At 50.4% G+C, this 12,374-nt stretch overlaps 1 protein-coding gene across 2 annotated transcripts in view; it reads right to left on the minus strand.

Annotated features, from left to right (window-relative positions):
• The window catches only part of LOC119967803 (signaling lymphocytic activation molecule-like), a 43,116-nt gene extending 41,496 nt beyond the window's left edge, over positions 1-1,620 (minus strand). For both annotated transcript variants that reach the window (XM_038800806.1, XM_038800805.1), the window contains exon 1: positions 1,404-1,620. In XM_038800806.1, coding sequence (XP_038656734.1) covers positions 1,404-1,461 — 58 coding nt within the window. In that variant the 5' untranslated portion in view covers positions 1,462-1,620. The remainder of the gene's footprint in view (positions 1-1,403) is intronic.
• Positions 1,621-12,374: the final 10,754 nt, after the last annotated feature.

The raw sequence follows: 12,374 nt of genomic DNA on the forward strand, positions 1-12,374 counted from the left end.
CTGTACTATAGGAGTTCTATGAATCTAAAACTGGAGAGATTAAAAGAAAAAAAAAGAGTTGGCGGTGCTCCCCCAAAGGAAGTGGTAACGGGTCAACGGTGACTGTGTGGAGTTTGTCCTTTCTCCCCGTGTCTGCGTGGGTTTCCTCCAAGTGCTCCGGATTCTTCCCACTGGCAGAGATGTGCAGGTTAGCTGGATTGGCCATGATAAATGTGTAGGATTAAGGGGTGGGGCGGGGAGTGAACCTCGATAGTGTTCTCTTTCGGAGGGTCGAATGGCCGTCTGCACTGTAGGAGTTCTATGAGTCAAAAACTGGAGACATTAAATTATAAAACAAAGTGTTGCCGGTGCTCAGTCAAAGGAAGGGGTAACAGGTCAATAAAGAAACAAAAGGATGTATCGCGTGCAGGCGAGGGAGTGATGAACGGCTGACAGACAAAAGCAAAAAGTGGAGACAAACAGAAATGAACTGGAAACCCATAAAGAAAAAGGAACCAAATTGGGGAGAGAGATTCTGACCCGTTTGAATCTGAGATTGACAGGTTTAATCTATCGAGAGATAATGGGAGAAATGTGAGGGAAATGGAGTTTGGTGGAATGGACACAGAATGGCTTCCTTATATTCCGGTCTATATTCGTACGGAAGGCACAACAGAAATAGACATCTTTCCCTCCTTCCTGCCTCTCCAGAGATGCCTGGAAGGGGGCTGGAGACATGGAGACTGTGATATTGCTGCCCCAAACCCCACCCAATCCCCACTGACACCGTCCCCCGCGACTCTCTGAGCTCAGGACTCTCCCAGAGCAGTTACAGGCCGACAGCAGGAAACCTGGTGGTTTTATTCAGCTTCCTCCCAGCGTAGTTCACAAGCGAATGGCATCAAAATGGAAATCGAGAGAGAGAGAGAGAGACAGACTGAGGCAGAGAGGGAGAGAAGCAGGAGAAAATACAGAGAGCGAGAAAAGGGGAGCGAGAAAAGGGGAGAGAGAAAAGAGGAAGAGAAAAAAGGGGGAGAGAGAGAAAAGGGGGAGTGAGAAAAGAGGAGGAGAAAAAGGGGGAGAGAGAGAATCGGGGAGAGAGAAAAGAGGAAGAGAAAAGGGGAAGAGAATCGACGGAGAAAAGGGTGGAGAGAAAACGGAGCAAAAGAAAGGGGAGAGGGAGGGAGCGAGAGAAGGAAGTTAAGGAATGACAGAGATGGAACGAATGCGAGGAAGAGTCAGAGGGAAGGGACTGATAAATGGGAGTTGACAAGTGGATGGAGAGGGCTCAGGGTGAGGAAGACAGGGGATTGTCTTGTCTCGCCGCTCTGACAGCGAGCAGGCAGTGGGGGAAGGTCTGGTAAAGACACGTTCAAGGCTGCTGACAGGGTGCCTGAGACAGGAATCCAACAACAGGTTCTTACCGGCAGACAGAAGAGGAAGCAGGAGGAAAACCCGGGCTCTGAGACAACAAGCTGCCATTTCACCCCCACCAGATCCGATCTAGCACCAGCCAGGCTGGAGCCCGGCACCGGAGAAGGAAGGGAAAATGCGGAGATGTGACCATCAATTCACACGACATGTGGTTGGAAGTGAACAGTGGTTTAAATAGGCTTTCAACAGAGCCTGCCTGCGACGTGATGAACTGGCAAGTTCATCACGACTGCCAAGCTTTATAATTCCGGTTAGTGGGAGGAGCCATGGGCGGAGCCATGGGCGGAGCCAAGGGTAGAGCCCAGTACAAACTCCTCATCTCCCCACATGGGAAGAGCCGCGCAATTGCTCGTATACCGAGCTTACGTAGACACAGTACATCATATATAACAGTGTGAATTCCACGGACTGTCATTCACCACGATGCGGAGATTGGAACCTCAGACCTATTTACAATAGGCGGGGTTGGTAAAGGGGTAGGTCACTCTCACAGTCACAGCACTGACATCCTGTGGAATCTTCCAGAAATACGCTCTTCATTTCGTCCATCTCTCTTTAAAAAATACCCAACCATCGAAACCTCTGACCACAGCTGTGGTTCCTTCAGCAAGCTAGGCCCGAAATCCCCTCGTTCTCTCTCTCCGCCTCTTTCTCTCTCTCTCTCTCTCTCTCTGCCTTTCCTTCCAGTTTGAAGGTGCTCCTTTGGCTGAGCTTTGCTCACGAATAACACCTCCATTTACGTAGCTCGGTGTCAATGTTCCCGAGGAGCAACTTAGTGTGTGTGACTTTGTCAAAGGCCCTTTGTAATGGCAGCTTCCCACATTGTGATTCGGATTAGGGGGTCAGGTTCATATCTCAGAGATTTGAATGAAGACGGCTGGGAGGAATCCGAGGAAACTGGAACTCCTCACACCCCCACCCCACCCCCTCCAAAGCTGTGGGAGACCCCCCCCCCACCTCAGCCCACCCCCTCCAAAGCTGTGGGACCCCCCCCCCACCCCACCCCTCCAAAGCTGTGGGACCCCCCCCCCCACCCCACCCCCTCCAAAGCTGTGGGACCCCCCCCCCCACACCACCCCATCCAAAGCTGTGGGACACCCCCCCACACCACCCCCTCCAAAGCTGTGGGACACCGCCCCACCTCAGCCCACCCCCTCCAAAGCTGTGGGATACTCCCCCACCCCACCCCCCTCCAAAGCTGTGGGACACCGCCCCACCCTCCCCCACCCCACCCCCTCCAAAGCTGTGGGACCCGCCATGACCTCACTCCCTCCAAAGCTGCGGGATACTCCGCCACCCCACCCCCTCCAAAGCTGCGGGATACTCCCCCACCCCACCCCCCTCCAAAGCTGTGGGATACTCCCCCACCCCACCCCCCTCCAAAGCTGCGGGATACTCCCCCACCTCACCCCCTCCAAACCTGCGGGATACTCCCCCACCCCACCTCCCCTCGAAAGCTGTGGGATACTCCCCCACCCCACCCCCTCCAAAGCTGTGGGACCCCCCCCACCTCAGCCCACCCCCTCCAAAGCTGTGGGACCCCCCCCCCCCACCCCACCCCCTCCAAAGCTGCGGGATACTCCCCCACCCCACCCCCTCCAAAGCTGTGGGATACTCCCCCACCCCACCCCGGCCAAAGCTGCGGGACACCTCACCCCCCCCCCCCCCCACAATCACCCCCCCTCCAACGCTCTGTGACTACTTACCCCCCCCTTCCCCTTGCCAAAGCTATGGGACTCCTGACTCCCAAAACTGTTGGATACCTCACTCCCACCAAACCTGTGGGTCTCCCTCCCCCCTTTCCGTAAAACTGTCCGTCTCCTCAACCCCCCAAACTGTTCGACACCTCACCCCCACCCCCCCAAAAACTGAGACACCTCACCCCCACCCCCCCAAAAACTGAGACACCTCACCCTCACCCCTCCCCAAAAACTGAGACACCCCACCCCCACCCCCCCCAAAACTGAGACACCTCACCCCCACCCTCCCCAAAAACTTTGCCACCTCACCCCCACCCCTCCCAAAAACTGTGAGACCCCCCCCCCCCCCACCCCCAACAAAGTGTAGGGCTACTCACCGTGCATCCAAACTGTGGGATTCCTCACAGCCCCGTGCCCCGAAATTGTGGGACCCCTCGCCATGCCCCTAACCGTGGGACTCCCCACCCACCGTTGCCAAAATGTGGGATTCCCTATGGGGCTTGAATAACCCCAGCAGGGGCTTGTGGTCGGTATATACCGTGGACGTTCGCCCAGAAACGTACTGGTAGAATTTCCTCACACAACTGCCAAGCCTTCCTTGTTCCATCTGGGCGCAGTTCCGCTTGGCGTCTGCCAGATTGTGGGATGCAAAAGCGAGAGGTCGCTCCGAGCCATTGGGCATGCGGAGTGCCAGGAGAGCCCCAATGCCGTATGGTGAGGTGTCACATGTGAGGAGCAGGGTTTTGTCCAGTGTTAGGATATTGTCCGTCTGTCCTGCGTTCCCTTCTAATGCCCGTCCTGCTGCCTGTTCAGATCTACATTCTTCAGGGTTGGCTGCTGCAAAGTTATTGCAGCATTCGGGTTTTCTGTTTAAATTGTAGTTTTTTGACACTGGGACAAACCCCCTTTTAGAATAACAATCTTTATTGTCACAAGTAGGCTTATATTAACACTGTAATGAAGTTACTGTGAAAAGCCCCTAGTCGCCACATTCCGGCGTCTGTTCGGGTACACAGAGGGAGAATTCAGAATTTCCAAATTACCTATCAGCACGTCTTTCCGGACTTGTGGGAGGAAACCGGAGCACCCGGAGGAAACCTACACAGACACAGGGAGAACGTGCAGACTCCGCACAGACAGTGATCCAATCAGGAATCGAACCCTGGCACTGTGAAGCAACAATGCTAACCACTGTGCTATCATGCTGCCCATAGATGGGCTGGTCCGAAAACACCCCCTTTAGGTTCTGTGGCAGAATCCGTGATGTTGGTTGATGGACTTGGCAAGCAGCCAATCGGTGTCGGTGGAGTTTTCAATGTCCTCCTATTGCGGCCTGTGGTTGGTGAAGCCAGTCAGGAACTTTCAGGAAAGAAGGCGGGTATTCTGGAGAGTGCCATCTTTCCTTCAGTTCTGTACAGCAGCGAGCGATGGAAGGACCCAGAAGTCTCCCTTTCTCTCTGCTGGATGATTTTAAGAAGCATTTCAGCCAAATCATAGAAGAATTTCCTCTGTGTAAAGGAGCGTAGACACCAACAGACCTGAGAAAAGGATCTTCACTGTGAAAGGACAAATTTTCCCAAAGTTCATTGACCTTCCATACGACCATAAGAACCGTGTGTGTCAGGTCTGGGAAGAGCTGAATAATTGAATCTTAAGGCGGGAGCATTTATGAGAAAACCTCCAAAGTCTTGTCCAGGAATCAACCAGTAAAAACTACTAACTTCCAAGACCAGAGCTGTATTGTTCTCACAGGGAGGCAAAAGTGCCACCTGGTGGAAGAAAGGTAGAAGTGCATCAACCTGGAGCATCCTGTGTGCATCACCACCTGGTGGCCGGCGACGAGAACTACACTGACCAGGAATTCTTCGGTGATACACCATCTGATGGTCGAAGGACAGAATTGTGCCGACCTGAACCTCTCGCGTAAATCTTTTTCCCAGAGACTGCAAACACAGAGTGAAAACTCATCTCAGCCCTACCTCTTTAATCCCTGTGTTATTTTGTTTCTCATTGACCCTTACCTGGTGTCTGTCTTGTGCGTGTCTGGGCAGAAGGTGGGACGAGATTTGGGGATTAGGTCATCTGGTAGACGGTTATCCTGTTATTTCCTTATATGTTCATCTTTTCTCCTTTTTATTGATAAATAGTTTGTTAATGTTTTACTGATAAATCTGGTGTCTGTAACTCATTGGAGCAGTCAAGGTTAAAGATGTTTGGAAAATATTGGTTCATTCGGTTTTGTTGGGACTCGGGGGTCTGTGGGGCTGGAATTAACCGCGCACTCGTCTCGGGTGTGGTAACATAAATTGGGGGCTCGTCCAGGATTGGGAGTATTTGACGACGAATTTATAACGTAAATTATAACGAGACACCAGATTTGTAGTAATGTAACAGTACGGCTATGGAAGTTGCTAAGATATTTCTCCAGGTGGACGACATATCTCTGGTATTTGCAGAGGAGCTTCACAAAGACTCACTCATCAAATTGGCAAGGGAATGGAAACTTGTTGTACCAGCTAGGACCAAGAAGGCAGAGGTAATTGACGCAATTGCTCAACATTTAAATTTGAATGGGATCCACCCCAGGCAGGATCAACAGTTGGTAGAATTGGCTAAGATCCAGTTACAGATGAAACAGTTATAAATGCAGCAAACACAGAGAGAAATGGAAACGGAAATGACGAGAGAGGAGAGAGAACAAAAGTGAAATTGAAATGGAGATAGAAATGAGGAAGTTAGAATTAGATAGAAACTTCCAGCTTGAGGTACTGGAAAGGGGTGGGAAGCCACCAGAACGTGAAGGGGAGCCTCGTCCCAGAACAGAACTAAGTGGTGATATGATTAACTTTATACAGGCTATCCCAAGATTTGAAGAGAAAAAAGTAGAAACATTCTTTCGTGCTTTTGAGGAAATAGCAACCTAAATGGAGTGGCCGAAGGAGAAGTGGGTATTACCCCTGTGGAGTAAGTTGACAGGGAGGGCACAGGAAGTTTATGCCGCTTGTCAGAGCAGGAGTCTAGGGATTATGACTAGGTGGAAAAGGCCATTCTAGATGCATATGAGTTGGTTCCTGAAGCATAGCGACATAAATTCCCGAATCAGACTTAAGCAGAATTTGCGAGGGTTAAACAGGACAGTTTTAACAGATGGGTACGAGCATTGGGAGTTGCAACTATCTATGAGACTCTGAGAGAGGTCATTCTCTTCGAGGAGTTTAAGAATTCCTTACCATCGATAATAAGAATCCATGTTGAAGACCAGAGGGTATTAACTTCTCGGAAAGCAGCAATTATTGCCGACGATTCCGAGCTAATCCATAAATTTAAACCTTTGTTCCATCACCCCCATGATTTTGAAAAGGATAGGAAGGCAGCACGGTGGCGCAGTGGTTAGCACTGCTGTCTCACGGCGCTGAGGTCCCAGGTTCGATCCCGGCTCTGGGTCACTGTCCGTGTGGAGTTTGAACATTCTCCCCGTGTCTGCGTGGGTTTCGCCCCCACAACCCAAAGATGTGCAGAGTAGGTGAATTGGCCATGCTAAATTGCCCCATAATTGGAAAAATGAATTGGGCACTCTAAATTTACCAAAAAAAAAGAAAAGGATAGAAAGTGGGAGAGTGAAAAGGACGGCAGGTTGATAAGGTAAGGAATGGATAGCTGGGAACGTTCCGAGATCTCTTCCGCAGACCAGGAAGGAAGGTGCTGGGGGGAGTGAGACTTGAACGCCTAAATGTTACCATAAGATGGGACATGTTCGGTCAGCATGTTTGAAGTTGCAAGGAAGGCCCAAGAAAGTTGTGGGGCGTTGGAAGGAGGATTCTGAGAAGCGAGCGAAGGTGGAGACGGTAACATCAACTACACTTCGGAAGCCACAGGTGAATACTGCTGTGGGAGCAGGTGTAGAGAATGTGGATGGAAGATATACTGGTTTTGTGTCAAAGGGGAAAGTCACCCCATTTTCCTCGACAGAGGTAGCCAAGCCCATAATGATATTGAGAGACACAGGGGCTACTCAAACCTTTGTGCTGGAGAAGGATTTGATCTTTCCTCCAGAGAGCTCAGTGAAAGCCGAGGTATTTGTGAATAGAATGGGTGGAAGCTGTATCCGAGTTCCATTTTATAAGATGCAATTGAAGTGTGATTTAGTGTCAGAACATAGAATATACAGTGCAGAAGGAGGCCATTCGGCCCATCGAGTCCATACGGACCCACTCAATCGCTCACTTCCACCCTACACTGGGGGTGTCAATTACAAGGGGTCACGATTTCAAGGTGAAAGGGGGAAAGTTTAAGGGAGATGTGCGGGGAAAGTTTTTTATGCAGAGGGTGGTGGGTGCCTGGAACGCTTTGCCAGCGGAGGTGGTACAGGCGGGCACGATAGCATCATTTAAGATGCATCTAGACAGGTATATGTACGGGCGGGGAACAGAGGGAAGTAGATCCTTGGAAAATAAGCAACAGGTTTTGATAAAGGATCTGAATCGGCACAGGCTGGGAGGGCCGAAGGGCCTGTTCCTGTGCTGTAATTTTCTTTGTTCTTTGTTCTATTCCCGTAACCCAATAACCCCTCCTAACCTTTTTTCTTTTGGAAACTAAGGGCAATTTAGCATGGCCAATCCACCTAACTTGCACATCTTTGGACTGTGGGAGGAAACCGGAGCACCCGGAGGAAACCCACGCAGACACGGGGAGAACGTGCAGACTCCGCACAGACAGTGACCCAGCGGGGAATCGAACCTGGGACCCTGGCGCTGTGAAGCCACGGTGCTAACCACTTGCGCTACCGTGCTGCCCTGAAGGTCTGGTAGCTGTTGTAATGGTTAAGGAATTTTCAGGGGAAGGAATAGACTTAGCTCTGGGGAACGATTTAGCGGGAGTGAATGTTGTACCTTCACCCATGGTTACGGAGAGTCTGAAGGAATATTGCAGTTAGCCCCGCATGTAGAAGCTCGGAAAACTCATTGGGCCGTAGAAGGCTTGGAGAAAGAGATGTTGACGACTGTTGAGCATGTTTCAAGCGACCATGGTAGTGAACCCTCCGAGCATTTTCAGACCGACGGTGTCTGTATGGCTGAGGAGTTAGACATTGGCCTTGACTTTGGTTCTGATAAACAGTTGTTGCAAGAATGTTGGTCAGGAGGAGTCAGACAAAGGTTTTGACTTCGGCCTACGTCCTGGTTATGAATCGTTGTTGTGAGAGTGATAGCAGGGAGGAATAGTCAGACGACTTGATTTGATCTTGGGTCTGTGTAGGATGCCATGATAGACGGTTGTTCCTGAGTAGACTCGTCACCAGTTGAGAAAGTAACCTGGAGGAGGTAGGTGAAGTGGATTGCCAAAAGGTAGTTGGTTACCGCATCTTGAGATAAAGCCATTGCCACTCCCTTTTGGTGAAAGAAGTTCACAGAGCAGATTGCCGAAGGAAAGTATACCTCACTGCACAGTGTCATTTAGTCAGGACGAGGACCGTAAGGACTGGGGAGTGATACCAAGCGAGCGGCTGGTCGACCAGCATCCTTTTGAAGGTTTACAGTCTCCTTCCAAGTCAGTAGAGGTTGATAGCCAGGAAGATGAGGTAGTTGGTCATGAATCCTTTTTGGGAGTTAAGGGAAAGCTTGTTGGCGACTCCTGCAGTGGTTCTGCTACCACGGAGGCCAGGAAACCCCAAGCTGGTTGTCGAGTCAGTGACGTCCCGTACTCTGATTCTGAAAGTGCGGACGCAGGCGGTGGTTACGAAAACTCCAATGCAGAGATAAAAGTTGCCACCCCGGGATTAGTGCCTGTTGGGTCAATTACCTTTGGCAGGTCCGACACCCCCTCCCCCCCCCCCCACCCCCCAACCTCCTGTTGCTGAAGGTAGCCCGGTAAAGGCCAAGAGAGAATGTAAGGCTGGTGGGGTTGAAAGGGTTATTGGTTACCAGTGAACCCACCACATCATTCTGTGTTGACAACCCTACTCGCAGTGTAGTTGTAGGAAACCCTCAAAGTTTGTGCATTCATCAGACAGTCAGGAAGACTCGTTAGCGTTACCCGAGGGTCAGCAAGAGGCAGATCTAGAACAGGTGCCAAAGGAAGGTAGATGAAGGTTTAGGGACGCACCAGGCGACACTCCATTAACCACCCCTGCTGTGGATTTCAAAACCTTTTGACCCACTGATGGAACCATCAATTCACCAGACACGTGTTTCCGATATGAATCTAGGCTTTAATCAACTTACTTCAGAGCTAGCCTGTTACCCGTTGATGAACTCTCTGTGAACTGCAGGCTGACTCTGGACAAGGGTATTTATACAGCAGCACTAGGGGGAGGAGTCGTGGGCGGAGCCAAGGGTGGAGCCCTGTACAAGCTCCAGAGCATTCCCAGAGCTACTCCCCCTAGTGGTCGGGTAACGCTACTGCGCTTATAATATACAGTGTGAATTTACCATGTTATATTCACCACACCCACCCAATCCACCTCCGTCTCGACTCCAACTATACTGATTGGCTCAGTTAGAAACTGAGGAGCGATGCATGATGGACAGGTTGCAGGAACACGGAACCCTGTTGTGGCCCACGGAATGCCGAGGAGAGTCTGGGAAGTGGACGGCCATGTTGGAGGATGAATTGGTGCTGGCTGGCCCGGGCGGCTCCCAGCTGTTGGCTACTTGCGTTGAGAGAGACATTTAAAAACCAGAATGCAAGAGTTTTTGTCAGGGTCTTCATTGTAATAGTTTGCTGTAAAGACTGTGTACATATTTTCTCGAGGCAATACTGAGTGTAAGTTTTTTCCCCGTGTGTATTAAAAGGCATTAATGCCGAAGCCAGGCAGGGGGTTGTATTCGGGTAGTTTACACAGGTATGTGTGGGTGCTGTGTAACTTGCACACCTCATAATGAGACACACCTCATAGACACACCTCTATGTCCTGACATGTAATTTCTTTAGTGGGGGGGGAAGGTATGTTAGAATATTATCTGTCTGTCCTGCGTTTCCTTCTAATGCCGGTCCTGCTGCCTGTTCTGATCTCCATTCTTCAGGGTTGACTGCTGCAAAGTTATTGCAGCCTTTGGGTTTTCTGTTTAAATTATAGTGTCTGGATACTGGGACAAACCCCCCTTTTAGATGGTCTGGTCCAAAAACATCCCCTTTCGGTTCTGTGGTAGAATCTGTGATGTTGTTTGATGGACTTGGCAAGCAGCCAATCGGTATCGGTGGGGTTTTCAATGTCCTCCTATTGCGGCCTATGGTTGGTGAAGCCAGTCAGGAACTTTCAGGGAAGTAGGCGGGTCTTCTGGAGAGTGTTATCTTTCGTTCAGTTCTGTACAGCAGCGAGCGAAGGAAGGACCCAGAAGTCTCCCTTACTCTCTGCTGGACGATTTTAAGAAGCATTGTAGCCAAATCTGTGAAGTCTTTCCTGTGTTTAAAGGAGAGTAGACACCAACACACCTCAGAACGAGATCTTGAGTGTAAAGCTTCAAGTTTTCCCCAAGGTCAGTAACCTTTGAACTGTGTGTGTCAGGGGCTGGGAAAAGCCGACGAATTGAAGCATTTGTGATAAAGCCGCCAGTCTTGTACAGGAATCAGGCAACTAAAAACTACTAACATCCAGGACCAGAGCTGTATTGTCACAGGGAGGCGAAAACTCCATCTGGTGGTAGAAAGGCAGAAGGAAACCGACCTGAGCATCCTGTGTACAGCACCATCCGCTGGCCGGTGACGGGAACTGCATTGAACTGGAATTCTTAGGTGAAACACCATCTGGTGGTCGAAGGAGAGAATTGCGCCAACCTGAACTTCTCAAATGACCCTTTTTCCCAGAGACTGCGGCCACAGAATGAACACTCATCCCAAACCTACCGCTTTAATCCCTGATTTATTTTATTCCTTGCCGACCTTTACCTGGTGCCTGTCTTGTGTGTGTCTGGGCAGAAAGTGGGACCGGATCTTGGGATTAGGTAGTCTGGGAGACGGTTAATTCCTTATATGTTCATCTTTTCACAAAGAACAAAGAAAAGTACAGCACAGGAACAGGCCCTTCGGCCCTCCAAGCCTGTGCCAACAATGCTGCCCGTCTAAACTATAATCTTCTACACTTCCTGGGTCCGTATCCCTCTATTCCCATCCTATTCATGTATATGTCATGATGCCCCTTAAATGTCACTATCGTCCCTGCTTCCACCACCTCCTCCGGCAGCGAGTTCCAGGCACCCACTACCCTCTGTGTAAAAAACTTGCCTCGGACATCTCCTCTAAACTTTGCCCCTCGCACCTTAAACATATGCCCCTAGTAATTGACCCCTCTACCCTGGGGAAAAGCCTCTGGCGATCCACTCTGTCTATGCCCCCCATAATTTTGTAGCCCTCTATCAGGTCGCCCCTCAACCTCCGTCGTTCCAGTGAGAACAAACCGAGTTTACTCAACCGCTCCTTTTTATTAATAACAAGTTTGTTAATGTTTTATGTATTAATCTGGTGTCTGTAACTCATTGGAGCAGGCAAGGGTTAAATTTCTTTGGAGAATACAAATTATTGGTCAATTTGCTTATGTTTGGAGTCTGGGGTCTGTGGGACTGGCATTGACTGCGCACTCGCCCAGGGGGTGGTAACTCCGGGTCGAAGTGGGTCAGTAATTCATTCGATGAGAGATGCTGCTTCACCTCTTGAAATGCCTGTTGGTGCGGGGCGGCCCCAGTCCCACTTCTGTCCCTTCTTCAGTAGTTGGTTGTGCGGAATGAGCCATCCTGGGTGTGAACTTCCCATAGTAGTTCACCAGGCCTAGGAGGGAACCATTTGATCATGAGGGATGGGGCCCTGGTGAATCGCCCGCACCGTTTCTTCCACTGGATGGAGGCTCCTGCTGTCCACTCGGCAGCCGAGATATGTTGACCTGCGGTGGGTGACCCCTGACTGAGAAAACCGGTCAAAGACCTCGGTTTGATTCTCCACGTGTTCCTGATACGAGGTCCCTGTGATGATAACATCGTCCAGTGAGACGGCCACCCTTGGCAGCTCTTTAAAGATATTCTCCATAACCCTCTGGAATATTGCACAATCTGAAGAGACTCCGAACGGCAACTGCGCTTACTCGTATAGTCCAGTTGGGTATTGATCATTACGTATTTCCGGGAACTTGGCATGAGCACCAGATACAAGTCAGCATGGCTCATGTCCAGCTTCGTGAAAGTTTTTCCTCCACTGAGCCAGGGGAGAGACCATCAGTCTGAGACACTGGGTATTGGTCAAAGCGGGATTCCCAGTTTACGGTCATTTCACAGAGCC

The sequence above is a fragment of the Scyliorhinus canicula genome, chromosome 6 (assembly GCF_902713615.1).
Source record: "Scyliorhinus canicula chromosome 6, sScyCan1.1, whole genome shotgun sequence".
Lineage (NCBI taxonomy): Eukaryota > Metazoa > Chordata > Chondrichthyes > Carcharhiniformes > Scyliorhinidae > Scyliorhinus > Scyliorhinus canicula.